At 43.0% G+C, this 17,816-nt stretch overlaps 1 protein-coding gene across 1 annotated transcript; it reads right to left on the reverse strand.

The window, feature by feature from the left end:
• Positions 1 to 14,828: 14,828 nt before the first annotated feature.
• Positions 14,829 to 17,394, reverse strand: SP5 (Sp5 transcription factor). The gene is made up of 2 exons (XM_060015671.1): positions 17,331 to 17,394; positions 14,829 to 16,631 (listed from the first exon to the last, which is right to left on the reverse strand). Exons 1-2 carry the CDS (start codon positions 17,379 to 17,381, stop codon positions 15,486 to 15,488), a joined length of 1,197 nt encoding a protein of 398 aa, XP_059871654.1. The 5' UTR covers positions 17,382 to 17,394; the 3' UTR covers positions 14,829 to 15,485.
• Between the last annotated feature and the right edge of the window lie 422 nt (positions 17,395 to 17,816).

A 17,816-nucleotide genomic window follows, 5' to 3' on the forward strand; every position in this document is an offset into this window, starting at 1 on the left:
CCTCATCAGCATTGGACCCGACTAGATACCAAGATCTTGGAATTTGAATTGATGCAGACTTTGAAGACTTTGGGGATGAGACTTTGGGGATCTCGAGGGAGGGATGAGGCAATGTATTCGGGAGGCATGTGAACCGTCATTACCAGAGTGCGGACTGGGGCAGATCATACTTTTCCAAAGATGGCAGCAATGATGGTTCTTTTGCAACGTGAACTTGCTGATCTGGAGTCTACTTTGCCTTCCCTCGAATCTAGGCTAGCCTTGGTGATTTGCTTGTAACCAACAAAATATGGTAGAATTGTCACTAAGTGACTTCTAAAGCTAGGTCTGAAAAGGTCAAGTAGCTTCTGCCTGTTCTGGAAGGCTCACTATTGGGATGATCAATCTCAAGACATTCCTTCTGGGAACCCAGCTGCTATGTTTTGTGAAACCCAAGTCACATGGGGAGGCCACGAATAGGTGCTCCGGTTGACGGAGTACTCAGCTCAGACTTCAAGTCATTCTAGCTCAGGGACCAGACATGTCAGTGAAGCATCCAGGTGATTCTAACTCCTAGGCATTCAAGTTACCTCCAACAGAGTCATTCTCAGAAGAGAGACCCAAGACTGTGAGACAAACTACCCCCACTGCGTCCTGGGTGAATTCCTGTCCACCAAAATATGTGAGCATAATACAATGGTTGTTATTTTATGGCATTAAATGTCGAGGGGGTTCTACTTAGCAATGGATAAACCAGAATACCTGGCTATATATACAAGCGTTCATAAGAATCATACCATTTTCAAGCAGGAAAGGACCTCAAGATATCATCCAGTCCTACTCCTTCCATTTTCAGATAAAGAAATTGACCCTCACAGAATCACAGGACTTGCCTAAAGTCATGCCATTAGTTAGTAGCAGACCAAGAGTCTGAACTCCTCTTCCATTGCAGTACAGATGGATCCATTATACAGTGCAGTCACCTATGAACTGGAACAGAAACAGCTACTCCTCACGAAAGTTCCACCTCTCTGGAGGGAAAAGGTCTTGACTTTGGGTAAACCTATCAGCTGAAGCTCCCCATAGGGCCTGTCTAAGGAGTCAGCCCTCTGCCTGGGTCACATTACTAGCCTGGCCAACTTGTGTCTTCCTTTCTCAATCTTCCCTGGTCTCTTTCCCCCTCCTCCCCCTGGCTTCTCCCACTCCACTATTTTCTTCCATTTTCCTTTTTCAGCACTATGTATTGAAACCTTGTGTATCAATGAATGGTTATACTTGTAGTTCATGCGGTCCAGCCTCATACAGGAGTGGAAGGGATCATCAACCAGCTGGTTAGTGGTTATCAGAGGAGCTCAGAATATGGAACAGAAGGAGAACATCTCATCTACGAGACTCCTGAAGCATCTCATCTGTCACCAGGGGTGCTAAGGAATTACATTTGGAAACCCCTTAAGCTCCCTCCCATTAATAGATGAGGAAACTGATCTCAGAGAAGTGAAGTGATTTGTCTGTGACCATACAAGTCTTGGTGCCTCTGTGTGGATCTCAGGACTAAAATCCCCCCAAATCAAAATGGGCAGTTGTATTTTTCCCCTTAAAGATCTTATCTGTGGCAGTTTAATATTAAAGTCACTGGTATTCAAAAAGTAGATTTTCAAATCACAAATTTAGACTTTAGAGATAGAAATCACTTTATTTGTGATTTCAAATCACAAATTTAGACTTTATAGATAGCGGCTTTAAATTGTAGGGTTTAATGGAGCATACGTATCTTCTCAAGAGTCGTACTTTAGATGGATACAAAGGGAGGAAAATATAAATGAGGACACACTTTATGGAGGAAAAGAAATAGGCCTTGTGAAGAAACTCCGATTTTTAAAGACTGAGCTGGGAAGGTATTTAGGGTTGTCTAAACTAAACCCAGGTGTAGAGGTTGGCAATTAATCCTGCTCCAATGAGGAGCTGGTACGTAAAATGAAATCATTAAGTTTAAACGTAGTGAAATTGTTGGTTTTGGCTCTATGTTTCTGTTTTTACCTGTTTTCTAGAAAGCTTTCACATTTCTAGGAAGGAGAGAGGAGTAATTAAACAACACACAGATGGAAGGACTGGAGCACAAAGAGGTGAAATTATGTGATCAAGTCAAGCACTGGCCCATTTAAATCACAGCCCTGCTTTTGGATTATGAACCCTTTTAGAATGTAACTAAGTTTTGTATCCACTGTCCAGAAAAAAAAGTACATCAAGAACTTGGCAAGAAAGAAAAGAAAGAAAAAAAGAAAGAACTTGGCATACAATGCCCATTCATGGACTCCCTGTCCATCAACCTCTCCACCAAATATACATACAAATGTAAATACAGACAACAGAATACCATAAAGCAGTTAAAACGATGAACTTCACCTTCTATGTTTTGAAATGGAAAAAGGGACATCACTGAAAGGGTTCAAGGAGTAGACCGTAGTTGTATATAAGTATCAATAGTATAATCCTCTTTATATAAAAGCAAATATTTATATTATACATATAGCAATAGTAGCAGCCTTTTTTTTTTTTACTGAGTGCTTATTCTAAGTTATTTAACCTATATTATCAAATTTAATCCCCTCCAACAACCCTATATATTAGCTACTATTTTTATACCCATTTTGTCAATGAGGAAACCGAGCCTTCGGGAGTTAAGTGGTTTGCCTGAAATCGTATAGCTAGGTATGGTACAGGCAGTTTACAAACCCAGGAGGAGACACACACATACACACACACTCAAGCTAGAAGCCACATGAGGTTAGGAACCATCTCCAGCATATTCATCATCAAGGACAGGGCCGGGAACAGTGCAGGAGATCAATAAAGATGTGTTGGTTGAATGAAAATGTTAACAGTGGTTATTTATGAAGGGAAAGGATAAAGTGCCCCTTTTATTTTCTGCTTTATGTGTTTTTTATTTATTTGGATTTTTATGATGGGTATGTTGGTGGAACACTGTTAGTGTTCAACAGATATCCATGTGCATCTCTATATTTTCCATCCACCACGCATATAGGTGTGTTCATGGGACTAATTCTCACCAAAGGGTAGTAGGTGGAAATAATTTGTCTCCTTCAGTCTGAGGCAGTTATGAGACAAGGACTACTGGGGGCCATTCTTCAGGCTGGAGACCGTGAATTATCCAGCAATGTGGCTGAGACTCAGGTTCCCTGCACGATCTTGTAGGGTAAATGAAGATGAATTTCAAGTTGTTGTTCTATTTTATGATTCCCTGAATTATCTTATTTGTTGGTTTATTTGTTTATTGTATCTTTAATGCCCTACTAGAATGTCAGTCTCCTGAGAGCAAAAAACTGGTCTGTCCTGTTCGCTGCTGTATCCCCAGGCTCATGTGACTGCCACATGAGAAATTCCCATAAATAGTGTAATAAATGAATCACTGAATGACTGAAGTCCTCTGGGTACCTGAGCATGGGCAAAGCTGGAAAGCAGTGATAGAGTTTTCCATAGCAGCATCCTAAGAGGATACCCTTTTGGGGGTGAGAACTCATTTTGAGGACTCCAGCAGACATAGCCTAGGAGGAGCTGGAAAGGTGACACATTGTGACATCTTTTAAAGCGATGTAATTCACAGCTGCCACAGGAAGACTCAGCAGGAGCACTGCTAATACCTGCCTCTGGAAGCACTGTGTGATCCACCAGTTAGGATACTGGTTTAGTTACTGTAACAGATAGCAGGTAACAATGGCCTAAACAAGATGGTTTATTTCTCTCTTAGACAGAAGTCCAGCTGGTAGGCAGCCCAGGAAAGTTGGGCTACTCTGCTTCAAGTGATGGTCTGGGGACGCCTATTCCTTCTGTTTTATTTTTCCAAGATCTTCCAGAGTTTTGGCCTTATCTACATGATTGAACTGGATGCCCACCACAATATATGCATTCCAGCCTCAGAAAGGGGGGTAAAAAAGAAGGGGAGGGCATGCAACTTTCTTTTACGGATGTCACTCAGAAGTGGCATATATCACACAGGCTCACAGCCCATTGGCGGGAACTTAGTCATATGGCTATACCTAACTACAAGGGAGGCTGCCATATGTAGTCTCTAGATGGACAGCCATATGCCTCCCTAAAATTTGGGGATTACTATTACAATAAGGAAGAAAGGAAAGATGGATGCTGGGGGACAGTCTCTCACGAGTGAGGAAGCATCATAGCTGATGCTGAGAAAACTCTTTGTCCAAACCTTTACGGTCTATATAACATGACTCCATTATTTTTATTGTTTTTGACAAGCTGTGTCACAAGGTGTGATAGTCATCCTCTAAAATGGCCTCCCATGATTCCCACCTCCTGGTATTCGAATCCTTGTGTAATCTTCTCTTGAGTAACCTTCTTCAAGTGAGTAGCATGTTGATAGGCTGTCACTTCTGTGGATAGATTACAAAAGATGTACTTCCATCTTTATTTTAAAAAAAAATTATTTTATTTATTTATTTTTGGCTACTTTGTTGCTGTATGCGGCTTTCTCTAGTTGCAGCGAGCCGGGGCTACTTTTTGTTGTGGTGCACGGGCTTCTCATTGTGGTGGCTTCTCTTGTTGTGGAGAACGGGCTCTAGGCACGCGGGCTCAGTAGCTGTGGCTCACGGGCTCTAGAGCACAGGCTCAGTGGTTGTGGCACACAGGCTTAGTTGCCCTGCGGCATGTGGGATCTTCCCGGACCAGGGCTCGAACCCGTGTCCCCTGCACTGGCAGGCGGATTCTCAACCACTGTGCCACCAGCTTCCATCTTTCTAGTAGACTTTATTGCCTTCCCAGCTTGCATGTTGATGAAGCAAGTGGCCATGTTGGAGAGACCCATGTATCAAGAAACTGTGGGTGGTCTCCAGACTGCAGCCAACAAAGAACTGAGGTCCTCAGTCCAACAGCCCACAGAGAACCAAGTCCTGCCAACAACCACTTAAGTTTGGACGAATATCCTTCACTGGTCAAGCCTTCAGATGAGACCCCAGTCCTGGCCATCACCTTGATTGCAGCCTTATAAATGTCCCTAAGCAGAGGCTACAGCTAAGCTCTGCCTAGACTCCTGGTGCACAGAATCTGTGAGATAATAAACATATGCTGTTTTAAGCCTTTAAGTTTGTGGTATTTGTTATGCAACAAAAGATAACAAATACAGAGGAATCTTTGCTGAGACAGTTGCTAAGAGCTCTGGATCTAGACTTTTTTACAACTTTTTTACCTGTTCCTTCTGAAATATGGTCCTTCCACGTCCCCAGATCTATCTGATGGACAGATAGATCTGTCCATCACATGACACACACCCATACCATTATCAGCTCTTTTCCATCAGAGAGGCTCTCTTTTTCTCCTCAGCTCTGGCTTCTTCTACCCCCTGCCCTTCTGGTCTTTGCTTTTTTTTTTTTTTTTTTTTTTTGCCTTTGAATGGTCACTTAACAATCTTCTAAATGAGTTTACATTTTGATAACATAGGAAGATTGTGGTGGGGGGATGTCTTTAAAAGCTGAAGCAATGAGACTTAGGCGTGCAAGGGAATGACTGTTAAGGCATTGGGAAGTTGAGATTGCCTCAGAGAAGGCAAGAGGCCCAGGATACTGGGAAGGGTAGAGGGAGCCAGTTAGCAGCTTCCTAGGACCACCACCTTACCTCCACCCAAACAGCTAAGGGTAGAAAGGGATCCTGGTCTTGATCCCTGGGTCTTCTCCCACTGTTCATGATCCTTAACTATCACTCCCTTTTCTAGGCTGCTGGGTTTCTACTGAGTGTACTTACTCTTTAATGTATCATAGATACATTAGATAATGGTTGTTTCATTTGATTAAGCATGCCCTCAGTTGTCTCCTCTGTTAAATGAGAAGGTCAAACTGGATGATTTTAAAGGTCTTCTCCAACTCCAACCTGCTAAATTCTATTTCTATGAATCCTGGTTGGGGAGATTTATCTGGTCATAGAGAGCTCCCTTGATCTTTCAGGGCTCTGGGGAACTCCTTGGGGATATGCCATAGTCATCATCAACCTAGATTTTTGTTGTCATTCACTAAGTGTCCTCCTAAAGTACCCCCAAATCAATGATGGATAGTTTAGATTTGGAGGCAGAGGTTCATTCACTGGAAAAAATTTTGGAGCTATTCTCATTGATGTTACAAGTTTCCCTGGTACTGGTAATTCCCAGCATCCTTCTATAATTGCAAAGGTCAGAAATAAAATGTTTTTCAAAGAAATGTTACAAAATCATGCTCTGGTTTGAGAAACAGCCCTGAGATGCACCTTGAGCAAGAAAGATTTGGTGGAGGAGAGGGTTGGGCTGAGGAGGACAGCAGTGAAACTAGAGGAATTGAAGATAAATATGGGGTTTAGATAAATATCTACAACTTCCTACGTTTGGGCCTCTGCGAAGAAGCCCTAGGATTCTGCACTTCCCTATCAGTAGTTTTAAAAGCCCCCTTTTTTTTTAGCAAAACAAAGGCTTGCAGCAACTGTGCTTGTGGTTTAGAAGTGCCATCCTTGTATTTCTGCAGCACTGAGTGTACATGTAGTTTTCACTCTTAGTGGTAGAGTTTATACATGCCCTAAGATAATTAGCTATTAATCATCCAATGACACTAAAAATCCAAACTGCTCAGTTAGCTGAGCACTCCTTTGAAGAAAACAGATGTTGTTAAAAGTCACTGTTCCACTTTCTTGGGAAAATTCCACTAACATAAAATATGATTGATGATTCAAAAATGTAAATCTTCTATGTGCATTAAATACTACTATAAAAGGACAGTTGTCTACATAATTGTAGAAGATGCATAGAAGAATCACTCTGTAATTAAGACTATTGCTGTCTTCTCATCAGGAGTTAGAAGGTTCTCAATTGGGTCTCTTGACTGGGTGAGGGATTTCAGCCAAGTGACCTGTCCATTCTCTATGTCCCCAGAATAGCTTATGAGAAATGTGTTAGACTTGAATTTGCTTATTTTCCATAAGTTAATCTTATGCATTATAAAAGGTACAATTTCCTAGACCAGTGGTTCTCAAACCTTAGTGTGCATCAGAATCACTTGCAGGGCTTATTAAAACACAGATTGCTGGGCCCCTTTCCAGAGTTTCTGATTTAGTAACTTGGAACTGGACCCAAGAATCTGCGTTTCTAACAAGTTCCCAAGTGATGCTAACGCTGGTGGTCTAGGGACCACACTGTCTTGAACTCTCAGCTCCAGTAAAAACCTAAAAGGATTCTGAAGGCTGCAGGTGTAGTCTGTGGGCTGTTGTCACTGAAGACAGAAATATTTATGGCATAAAATAGTTTAACATTGTTTTACCTGAAGTCATTTCTCTTTCCTTTTTGTTATAATAGGAATTTCGTTACTGGGTTTTTAGTTAGGCCTTGTCTTACATTCATTTGTGTATATGTCTTAACTCCTTTACGACTGTGAGCTCTTTGCATCGTGTTCATCTTCGAATCCTCAATGTACCTTACATCTTGTAAACTCAAATAAATGTTTGGTGCCTTGAATTTAGTTATGTATACATGTTTTGAATTTGTTTTGCCTGAGTTTTCTGCATCTAATAATTATAAATAACAAATACTGAATTAAGTATGCAGCTCACGTATTAATTATATATATCAACTTGACTGACTTCGAGGGTATGGGGAAAGAATGGTTTCCTTAAATTCAGCTAGGCCACAGTTTGTAAATCTAAATGATTATACCTATATAACTACTGAAAAGTCACCTATACTTTTCCATCCTGTCATTGTACTGTGAAATTTCCATACATAAAAACAGGACTTGGTGATGTGCATCATGGTACAGCATTTACAAAGACTGACACCCCCAGAAGTGTTCTTTTCAAAAACCAATATTAAGATCATGTGACTACCTTCTGATATTACTTCTAGAGAGGCTGACTGATTTATCCCAAATTACTCTGCTGCTCTTTAATACCTTTAACTATTTAAGAATAAACTATATTTTCCCAAACTGGATTTCTGAAATCAGATGCCAGAATGCCAGGAATATCCATACAACTGTTGCATTTTTAGTAGCTTTAATAAAATGTATTTGGATTTTTTGATGTACAGATTTTAGATCTGAAGCATTTCAGCTTTGGAAGAGACCATAAAGATCCTCCAAGTCCAACTCAGTCAAGGGCTGCATCTCCCCTACAGCCTCTACTCATACTCAGCTTTGGTTTAAGGAAGAAAAAAGCAACCTGGGGTGAGGGAGGCACTTTCCCGGGGTCCATTCTAACTTTGAGAAAGTGATCAAGCCTTTTCCTTCAGCTCCTACCCAATGGCCCTATTTCCACCCCTTTAGGAACATCCTGTCTAAACAGGATCTTCCAAATGTCTGTTGTTCCCCATGGTCATGTTATTCCCTCTGTTTTGTTTCCCTTTTCACTACTTCTAGACCTCTGTGCTACAGAAGCAAGGGGGCAGCTTCCAGCTACTAGCTACCCAGGGCACACAGACTTGCCATTGACACGCCTGAATCATGATCGATGAAGGGAGTGCTTTCTCCTTAGAAAACTTTAACAACTTTCTACTCCAAACCCAGTCTCGGTACAAAATCTGTTACCAAAATGACTTTCTTGGCAGTTGTCTGAGGTATGGAGAGATGACATGAACTTCACCAAGGATCAAACAGAGGAGAATAAAGGCTTTGAGAGAAAAAGAAACCTCCATCAAATATAATAACCTTAACAAGGACTAAAAATAGATAAATGCTTATAGGTCTTAGTTCACATTCCCTTCATTAAAACCTTAGCTCGATAAATAAAGGGCTATGTTTACAGATTTAGGTCATCTACTTCTTTTGTATGCTTTTTACTAATTAAAATCTATCCAACCTGGTATTACCTCGAACCATAATTCTCTACCATATTTTACAATTTTACTCTCAATTGTCATGGAAATATTTTTTCCATGACAACTGAAAGTAAAATGATGTTCAGAAATCCACAGTAAACAGCAGTCATATAATGCATAAATAAAACATGATTTGAATCTATAAATAGAACTCTAAACTGAACTCACTCACATGTAAAATTTAGACCAAGGAATATGTGTCTGTTAAACATACAACAGGTTTTAAATAATTGGAGTTTAGAATCCTGTCAAGTCCTGCATTATAGGGAGCAAAATAAAATAATGGGCATAGATACATCAAGAAAAGGAAGAGAGACACACAACACAAAACGAGTTTCCGTGCTAGAGATGAACACGAATATTTCGAAGACGTGGCATCCACAAGTAAAGAGACATACAGAATACAAGAATAAAACTTACAAAGACAGAAATAAGAGAAATAAGCTTTCATGGTACCTTACATAGAGTTTCAGGAAACTGTCACCAAACACTTTTCAAATTAAGACACATTTTCCCAACCATAAGCATAAATGAGGATTTAGCTTTGATACTTGCCTTGTGAATTGGATGAAATTAAGCTAAGGGCCAGATGTTTTTCATCCGTGTTTTGGATTATGCTAAACACAAAATCATTAGAAAGCATCCATGTGACTGAATGGCTTAACATTGTATTAACAAATCAGGCGATATCTAGACACTGCCTTAGACCTCAGAAAATTTTAGTGTATTTTTGATGTTAGGGTTTTGGCAACTAATGAAAAAAAATTAAATAGTTTTCCTACGAAACAAACTTCCATTTTATAATGGGCAAACCAAATCTTCATAATGCTGAAACAACTTTTTGAGAAGTGAAAGCTGCAGACTTTTATATACAGGCATCCCTGACTTATGATAGATTGATATACAATTTTTTGATTTTATGATGTGTGAAAGTGATACACATTCAGTAGAAACCAAACTTCAAATTTTGGTCTTTTCCTGGGCTAGCGATATGCTGTAGGGTATTCCTGTGATGCTGGACAGGGCAGCGAGCCACAGCTCCCAGAGAGCCACGCCACCACCAAGGTAAACAACCGAAACACAATCATCCTGTACCTATATAACCACTCTGTTGTTCACTTTCAGTATAATATTCAATAAATTACACGAGATAGTCAACACCTTATTATAAAATAGGTTTTGTGTTAGATTTTGCCCAACTGTAGGCTAATGTAAGTGCTCTGAGCATGTTTATGGTAGGCTAGGCCAAGCTATGATGCTCGGTAGGTGAGGCGTATTAAACGCATTTTCAACTTCGGTATTTTCAACTCACGATGAGTTAATTGGGAGGTAACCTCATCGTTAGTCAAGGAAGATCTGTATCAAACTAGGAACTGATTTATTTCCCCTGAATTGAATTTTGGTATTAGGTAGACAACCAAAATATATTAGTTAATATAGTTTATTATGTGTTGTGCAGAAACTACTGCAGTTCACATGCATGGGTTGAATTACGAATTAAGTGTCAAATACCCCATTGAGGATTATGCTTCAACATAATCACTAAAGACATGGAAGGAGAAGTATATAAAGTCTAGAAAGGGAAGTCATCAAAACGTCAGCATGAAAATGAATACTACATCAATCATCACATGCAAATCTTCAATTGGTAATAAACTGTAACAGTAAAACAACTGTGAAACTATCAAAAAAAAATTATGAAGGTCCATAGCTGTTTGATTACATCTTTGCTGAACAGTATCACTTACTCATTTTAGGAAGTAACATTATGTAAGTTATTTTACAATGTCCATAAATTAACTTGAAACATTGCTGATTCTTTAAAAACAATCAAGGGAGGAGGAACTGACACAAAGATCTTTATGCAAAAATGTGTCGAGTCTGAACATCAGAGAAAAATATACTGTTTACATATATATATACACACACATATATGTGTATATATATATATATATTTTTTTTTATTTTTTTAATTTTTGGCTGCGTTGGGTCTTCGTTGCCATGCACGGGCTTTCTCTAGTTGCAGCGAGCGGGAGCTACTCTTCCTTTCGGTGTGCGGGCTTCTCACAGCGGTGGCTTCTCTTGTTGCAGAGCATAGGCTCCAAGCGCACGGGTTTCAGTAGTTGTGGCACATGGGCTCAGTAGTTGTGGCTCGCGGGCTCCAGAGCACAGGCTCAGCAGCTGTGGCGCACGTGCCCAGTTGCTCCGCAGCATGTGGGATCCTCCTGGACCAGGGATTGAACCCGTGTCCTCTGCATTAACAGGCGGATTCCTAACCACTGCGCAACCAGGGAAGTCCCTGTTTATATATATTGAATGCCACATGAATCAGCTTACAATTATACTGGCCCAATACTGAAACCTGTCATTTTGGTGTATTAATCTAAATATATGTCTCATTACCAACATACATCTTTCTATCTAGATGTTTTCCTTATTTGTTCCTAGTTTATCAAACTATGTTGGCACATGTCCTCATGTCAAAGCTGCCCTTGGTTTCATACTCTTTTAAGTTCCCCTCTACCATGCAAACCAGAGGAAGGAAATGATATTTAATAGAACATTAGTATGACTTGTTTTGATTGGCCCTCAATTTGGGACATTAGCAAAGCACAATCACATTTACTAGAAAACAAAGCTTGAGGTTTGAATCTGATTCCACAACAGATGATTTCCCAGTGAGATAATGTCAATTTACCACAATTTACCACTTGTCATTATTTAATGTGGTTAGCTAACACAAGTAAAAGTGGTTTGCAATTTTAGAGCCATAAACAACTTAGTAGGTGTTCACGTTAGTGTGAAGATATAGCTACCGCTAAAGGTTCTGTGAAAGTCTCACAGCAGAACCAAAACAGACGGGAAACACTGAAGATGCTGCTTTAAACTGAATATCTAAAACCCAATAGTATTAAAATAGAAATGGAGTGAAAAACTGCTTTTTCTACAAATACTGTTTCATGTAGGTTTCTGCCAGAAGCAATCTCATCAATGTTAATTTTTTAAATAGGCATGTGTTGTCTGATTGACTTAAGGGAAAATAAGTTAAAACAACATACACAACATAGTTATAAGATTTAAACTCTAACTGAAACTAGAAAAGACTTATTTAACACGATGGTGAATAATGTAGCTGTATTTTCTTTAACATAATTTACTTTCATTCATTACCAAAACTATTCCAAATTAGTGGTCAGCAAAGGACAAATTTGCACAATTTTCCCTTGAGAAAAGCAGAAAACTATACAGTGTTGTTAATAAGTTCAGAAACATATAATTCCAAATAACCTAAATTACTGATAACTCAATTTCTCTCTGTTTCCAAGTTTTTGGTCAAATGGTTCATTTATCAATTGTGTTAAACAATGTAATCATATCACACTTATTTTAGAATTTTCTAAAATATGACACTTTACATTATATTTGCATGCTACTGAAACAGTTGCTTAAAAAACAAAATGTCTATTGACATTTGAGGCCATCATTAACATAGTTTCTTCAATTGGTTTTTAATTCAATTGAATTTGGTTCTGGGGTTCTTAAGTAAAGCCTTGAATTCAGTTGGTGGATTAAACTTTCTTTTTTGATGATGGCAAAATTCCAAATAAAAAATAAATTTCAGTTTACATTTAAAAGTACTTTGCTTCTGAACTTCTTTTAATTTGAATGTCATTAAAATTAAATTAAATGTGCTTAATTTACATCATTTATGCATATATTTCTTGCATACTGATTTATTTTATAATAATTTTTTAAAGTTATAAATGGATAATACCATAGTAGGTTGCAGTTTTATGAACCAAATAAAGCATGCAGCAGCAGTTCACATTTTAAAAGCTTACAGAATCTAATACATTTCTTCATTGTCGAACTTGTATTTCTGAGCATTTATTAGCTTATTTTTCAGTATAAACATGAAATGTTTTCCTACACTTGGATAATAATATCACATTATTGTGACTTCCTGGCTTCTATTTGGATAATGGCATAAATATTTTTTTCTAAAGTAATTGGAACACAGATTTGCACTGACAATAAGGAACAGTCTTTAGTCTAGAGTCTATACTTTTACCAAACTTTTAAAATTTGCAGGTTCAATTTCCTAAAAACTAAGAAAGTGATTTGTCATCAAATGACTTCATTCTGCTTTTTAAAATTATAAATATTGTATTTTTAGATAAATTCCATATATTTTATCTTTCTCTTAACCACCACAAAGTTATAGGAAAACTATCTTCAACACCTTATCTGTTTAGATACAAAATTTCATACATTTTACCTATTTTCTCTCTTAACAACAAAGTTAAAGTTATAAGGAAATTTTATCTTCAACACTTCACCTGTTTGGATGCTAAATGATCGTAGCTGTCAATAATAGCTAGTAGAGTCACTTCAAAATTGCCAGTTTTCTTTCTCTACCAAGGGCATTTTCTTTCACGTGAGAGAATCGTTTCAAATTTTCCAAAGAAAGTCCTTGGTCTTTTCACTCTCTAACAAGGACTCCTCTTTCCCTGTCATCTGCCAAAAAACCTTGTCCGGCTCTGAAGTCAATCCCAGGGCATGGTTCAGATGTGAGAGTTTCTGTAACTCTTCATAGAAATTATTCTCAACAATCTTGATGTAGATTAAGATTACACATTTAAATGCATATTAATGTTACTGTGTAGCAACTTTCTTATTGCTATTGCTTGCAAAACTGTCACAGCCTTGAGAATTTAGCCAGCCCAAACTGCCCTTTCCAGGTAAAGAACCCTGAAGACTCACATTCCATTTTGTAATTCAATAGTTCCAAAATCTCTAATGACAGTAACAGGTTCTAAGGCATAGTCCCACAATGATTTTAGTAGTTACCACCTTGTCCCAAGTTACAAAGTAAAAATGCTATTTCTTAGGAGTATAAAAGTAATTTTCATCTCAACTATGTTGCTGGTTGAGTTTTACTTAATACAGTAAGTCTCAAGCACAACCCTCCTGGTTTTTAAGAACTTACCCTTCAGTTTGACTTCAAACGAAAGGCAAGGTAACAGCAGTGTGTAAACTGTGAAATCCTATCAATTTATATACACTTCTACTACCATGGAAAAATTATTCAGTTCGATTGAAATTTGGCATTAATGATGCCAGCCAGTTTAACATAGTAACAAAATTGAGAACAATTTCTTTTCTTTGCTAGTTCTAAATCAGAAGATTAAGGTTTTGGTTTCAGGTTAAAAACTCACATATTAGAAAACATCCAGGAGTCAGCCGAGTTGAAAAAACACTTGTAAACTTCACATTTAAAACTTCACATTTTAGAGACAGGTGAGAAACCTAGATATGAGTATTCCTGGCTCCTCCCTGAGAAAATCTTAGTCTACTGCAGTGATTGAAAAAATAAAGTCCCAAGACACAAAATGGAACTAAACTTCCAGGCCTAAACAGAAATCCCTAAGAGGCTATTGTGAAACAAGACTGGTAAGATTGCCACAGCAAAAGGATTAAGAAGAAAACAAGCAAGACAAGGTTGTGTATCATGACGGGGCTGAAATACAGGAGAGCCGCTTCTTTCCCAAGCAAAGATCAACCTGAACAAGGGCCCCTAGTTTCTCTGTAACTCTCCAAAATCTCATCTGTGAACAGACCCTTGAGATAGTAGTACCCCTGCAGACAGCAGCATAGCCGGCTGCCAGGAGGAAGCGCAGCTCGCCTGTGACCTCTGAGAGTACCAACAAATGAAAAGCCACAGGCAATTCGCCAGATAAAAAGATCGTGTATTGTATGTGCAGCAGGTATCAACTTTTAAGAGAAGCCCGACAGTCTCTGGTCAAGTCCTAAGGCCGCGTGAGAAACTCAAGGTGGGACTGGAAAATCTTGCCCTAATCTCTTTACCACAAAACTGACCCTGCCCTCCTACTTTCTGCATCTTTGCACCCGACACACTTGCCCAGAACCTTCCAAACCAAAGAAGTCTCCGACAGAGGCAGCCTACAGGAGCCTTCAAATTCCCGGTGAAACCTGACAGCTTTGTAAAGCCTCCCGGAAGGAGAAAAGATCAAATGAGACCGGCTCAGCGGGGTCTTCCCGAGGTGACCCCGGAGTTAACGTATTTATTTTCACGCTGCAACTGCTGATTGCTTTACAGAGACATTTCATGCTGTAGCTCTGCATGGAGCTGAGGACAAAAGTAACATTTTAATTAATGTTATAATTATTATAATTATTCTTTAAGAAAGCTATTAAATAACCTGTACAAAGCCCGGCCCAGTCCTAGCAAAAAACACAGCACTATTTCAAATCTCTCAAGGTTCTTCCGCTTTGATTTCAGCAGCGTTTCCTATATACAGAGGTCAGCCCAGGGTAGTCCCCCCAAACTGTAGTCTCCCAGATGGTGGGAATGGTTCAGAGCCTGAAACTGCTCTTTCGTGACACAGAGCTCTCAACCCTACCTCCCCTGCTCTTCCTGGGCACACGGTCCTTGTCCGCAGGCCGGCCAGGGAGCTGGAGGCCTGGCGTCGTTTTTGGGAGGCGGGCAAGCAGGAAGGGGCAAGTAAGTGCCTCAGTTGGGTCTCCTCTCGGCCGGCTGCCCACAGACCACCGGAACCTCTCCGAAGAGGTGCTGGGTAGGGAGCCCGAGGCAGGAGAGGCATCGAGGCGCCCCCGGGTGGGCTTACAGGTCCCGCGGGTCCTCCCGCTTGACTCCGGCCTCAGCAACTTTGAGCTTCTTATTCTGGTGCGTCTTGACGTGCTTGGCGAGGTGGTCGCTGCGCATGAAGCGCTTGCCGCACTCGGGACAGGCGAAGCGCTTCTCGCCTGTGTGAGTCCTCAGGTGCCGCTGCAGCTCGTCCGAGCGCGTGAAGCTCTTGCCGCAGAAGAGCCAGTTGCACACGAAGGGCCGCTCGCCCGTGTGCCAGCGCAGGTGCGCCTTCAGGTGCGACGTCTTGCCGTACACCTTGCCGCAGCCTGGCACGTGGCACACGTGCTGCTTCTTCTTGCCCGGCTCTGCCTCCGGGGCGCCGCCCGCCGCCTGGCAGTTGGGGCAGCGGCAGCGACGGCACCTCCTGGCCGTGGCCGCCAGGGGGGCCTTGGTTTGCAGCAGCGCAGCGATCTGACTCTGGTATTGCGCGAAGTCCGACGGGCCCAACACCAGGCCCCGCTGCAGCGCGGCGGCGGCGGCGGCGGCAGCGGCGGCCGCTGAGGCCGGGAAGCGGGGCGCGTGGGGCCCCCCCGCACAGGCGCCGGAGAGGCTGCCCCCCGGAACCCCCGAGGTTCCCGGACCGGTGCCGGCCTGCGGGATACTCCACCACGGGAGGTCGTCGGGGGCCGAGTTGGGGGACAGCTGGCGGCACGTGGGCGGCGGAGGCGGCGGGGGCGGCGGCAGCAAGTTGGAGTAGCCGGGCGGCAGCGCGGCCTGGGCCGCGTAGGGCACGTAGGCGGGCGCGCAGCTGGCGGGCAGCGCCGCCATACTCGAGGGCAGCATCTTCACCGGTGAGAACTCGTAGGGGTACGAGGGGTCTGCAGGGGGTGTAAGCGGCAGCTCATGCGCCGCCCCGAAGGACGGCTGCAGGTGCGTTTTCTGCGGCGTCAGCCCCAGGCTGGGGTGCGGGGATGGCAGCGTGCCGGGCGAGTGCGCCGGCATGTCGGCGGTCCACGGGTGAAAGAGCCTGGAGGGCGAGCCCAGCGCGGGGTCGTAGGACACCTGCAGGAAGTCCGGGGGCGCCGTAGCGCCCGGCTGGCCAATCCGGCTACAGGTGGCGGCTAGCAGCGCCAGGGGCGAATGCTTGCCCAGGTCTGGGGAGGCGCTGGGGGTGCGGTCCTGCATAGGCGGCGGCACGGGAGGGCGGAGAAGAGACAAAAGGTTAGCGCTCCAAGCGCGGTCTCCGGGCCGGCCCGCCACACCCACGCCGGCTATTATACCGCCGCCCCTCCCCCGTCCTGGGTGTCCCTCCCCCGCCACCGCACACCACGCACGCACCCACCAGCCCCGGGAAACTTTTGGTGCTTGCGCTACCTGGACGCGGAGCGCGGGAGCGCTTCCTGTGAAACTACTTGGTGCAAAGAGACGCCATCTAGCCTCAGAGGAAGACAGGCACAAAGTGGGAGGGGAGAGAGATCCGACGGGCCACTCCCGGCTCCGCGGCCAGAAAGGGTCTGGAAACACCCACAGCCCGGATGCCCATCCGCCTTCCCTCCCATGTTTTAAGCTCTCATTTCCACGCTACTCTCGCGCTCCTCCTCCGCCCGCCCCAGGAGGGCCCAGCGGGGTGAGCTGGGACCGGTTCTCAGCCAGACGCGCACCTCCGAACAAGCCCTGGATACGCGCGTCCCTCCCCCAAAGGCCACACTCTTGACACCAGGGTTCAGTGTGAAGTTGGTGTGGGCACCCCTAGGTCTCACTCCATTGGTGTCCACCGAGCGGGATTCCCTTTGAAATTCAGGGTGCACAGAATATCAGGAAAGATCCAGACATGACCCTTCCCACCTTTCCCTCGCCCCCTCCGAGCCCAGCCCTGACCTGGAGGAAGGCCTGCAGCGAGTCGTTCCGGAGGACGGCCACGGCGGCCATGGCTATGGCTTGCGGGCCGTTGGCTGAGGAGCAGGGCGCTGCTGAGGCATGGAGACCCGAAGGCGAGGACGAAGGGCCGCCTTAGCGTCCCTCCCGGGCGCCCTCTCTGCGCGCAGGGGCCCTCCCCGCCCGCGCCCCTCGCCGCAACCCGCTCGCTCGCCCCGCGAGCGGTCTGAGCGCTTCAGGCTCACCTCCAAGAATTTGATAAGGACTTTGCTGGGCCGCCAGCCAGTCAGAGGGAAGATTTATGGCTTTGAAGTTTGCCGCTACCCAATCATCAAAGAATAGCGGCTCTTTCAGAAGCGAAAGCAAATCCTTTGAATCCACAAAGCTCCTATGGTGTGTTTGTTGGTCTGGATAAAAGAACTGATTATTAGGGGGGATGGGAAGGGAGGAGATAAAGGCGGGACAATTAATGAAGTAATCACTATGTGG

The sequence above is a fragment of the Delphinus delphis genome, chromosome 7 (assembly GCF_949987515.2).
Source record: "Delphinus delphis chromosome 7, mDelDel1.2, whole genome shotgun sequence".
NCBI lineage: Eukaryota > Metazoa > Chordata > Mammalia > Artiodactyla > Delphinidae > Delphinus > Delphinus delphis.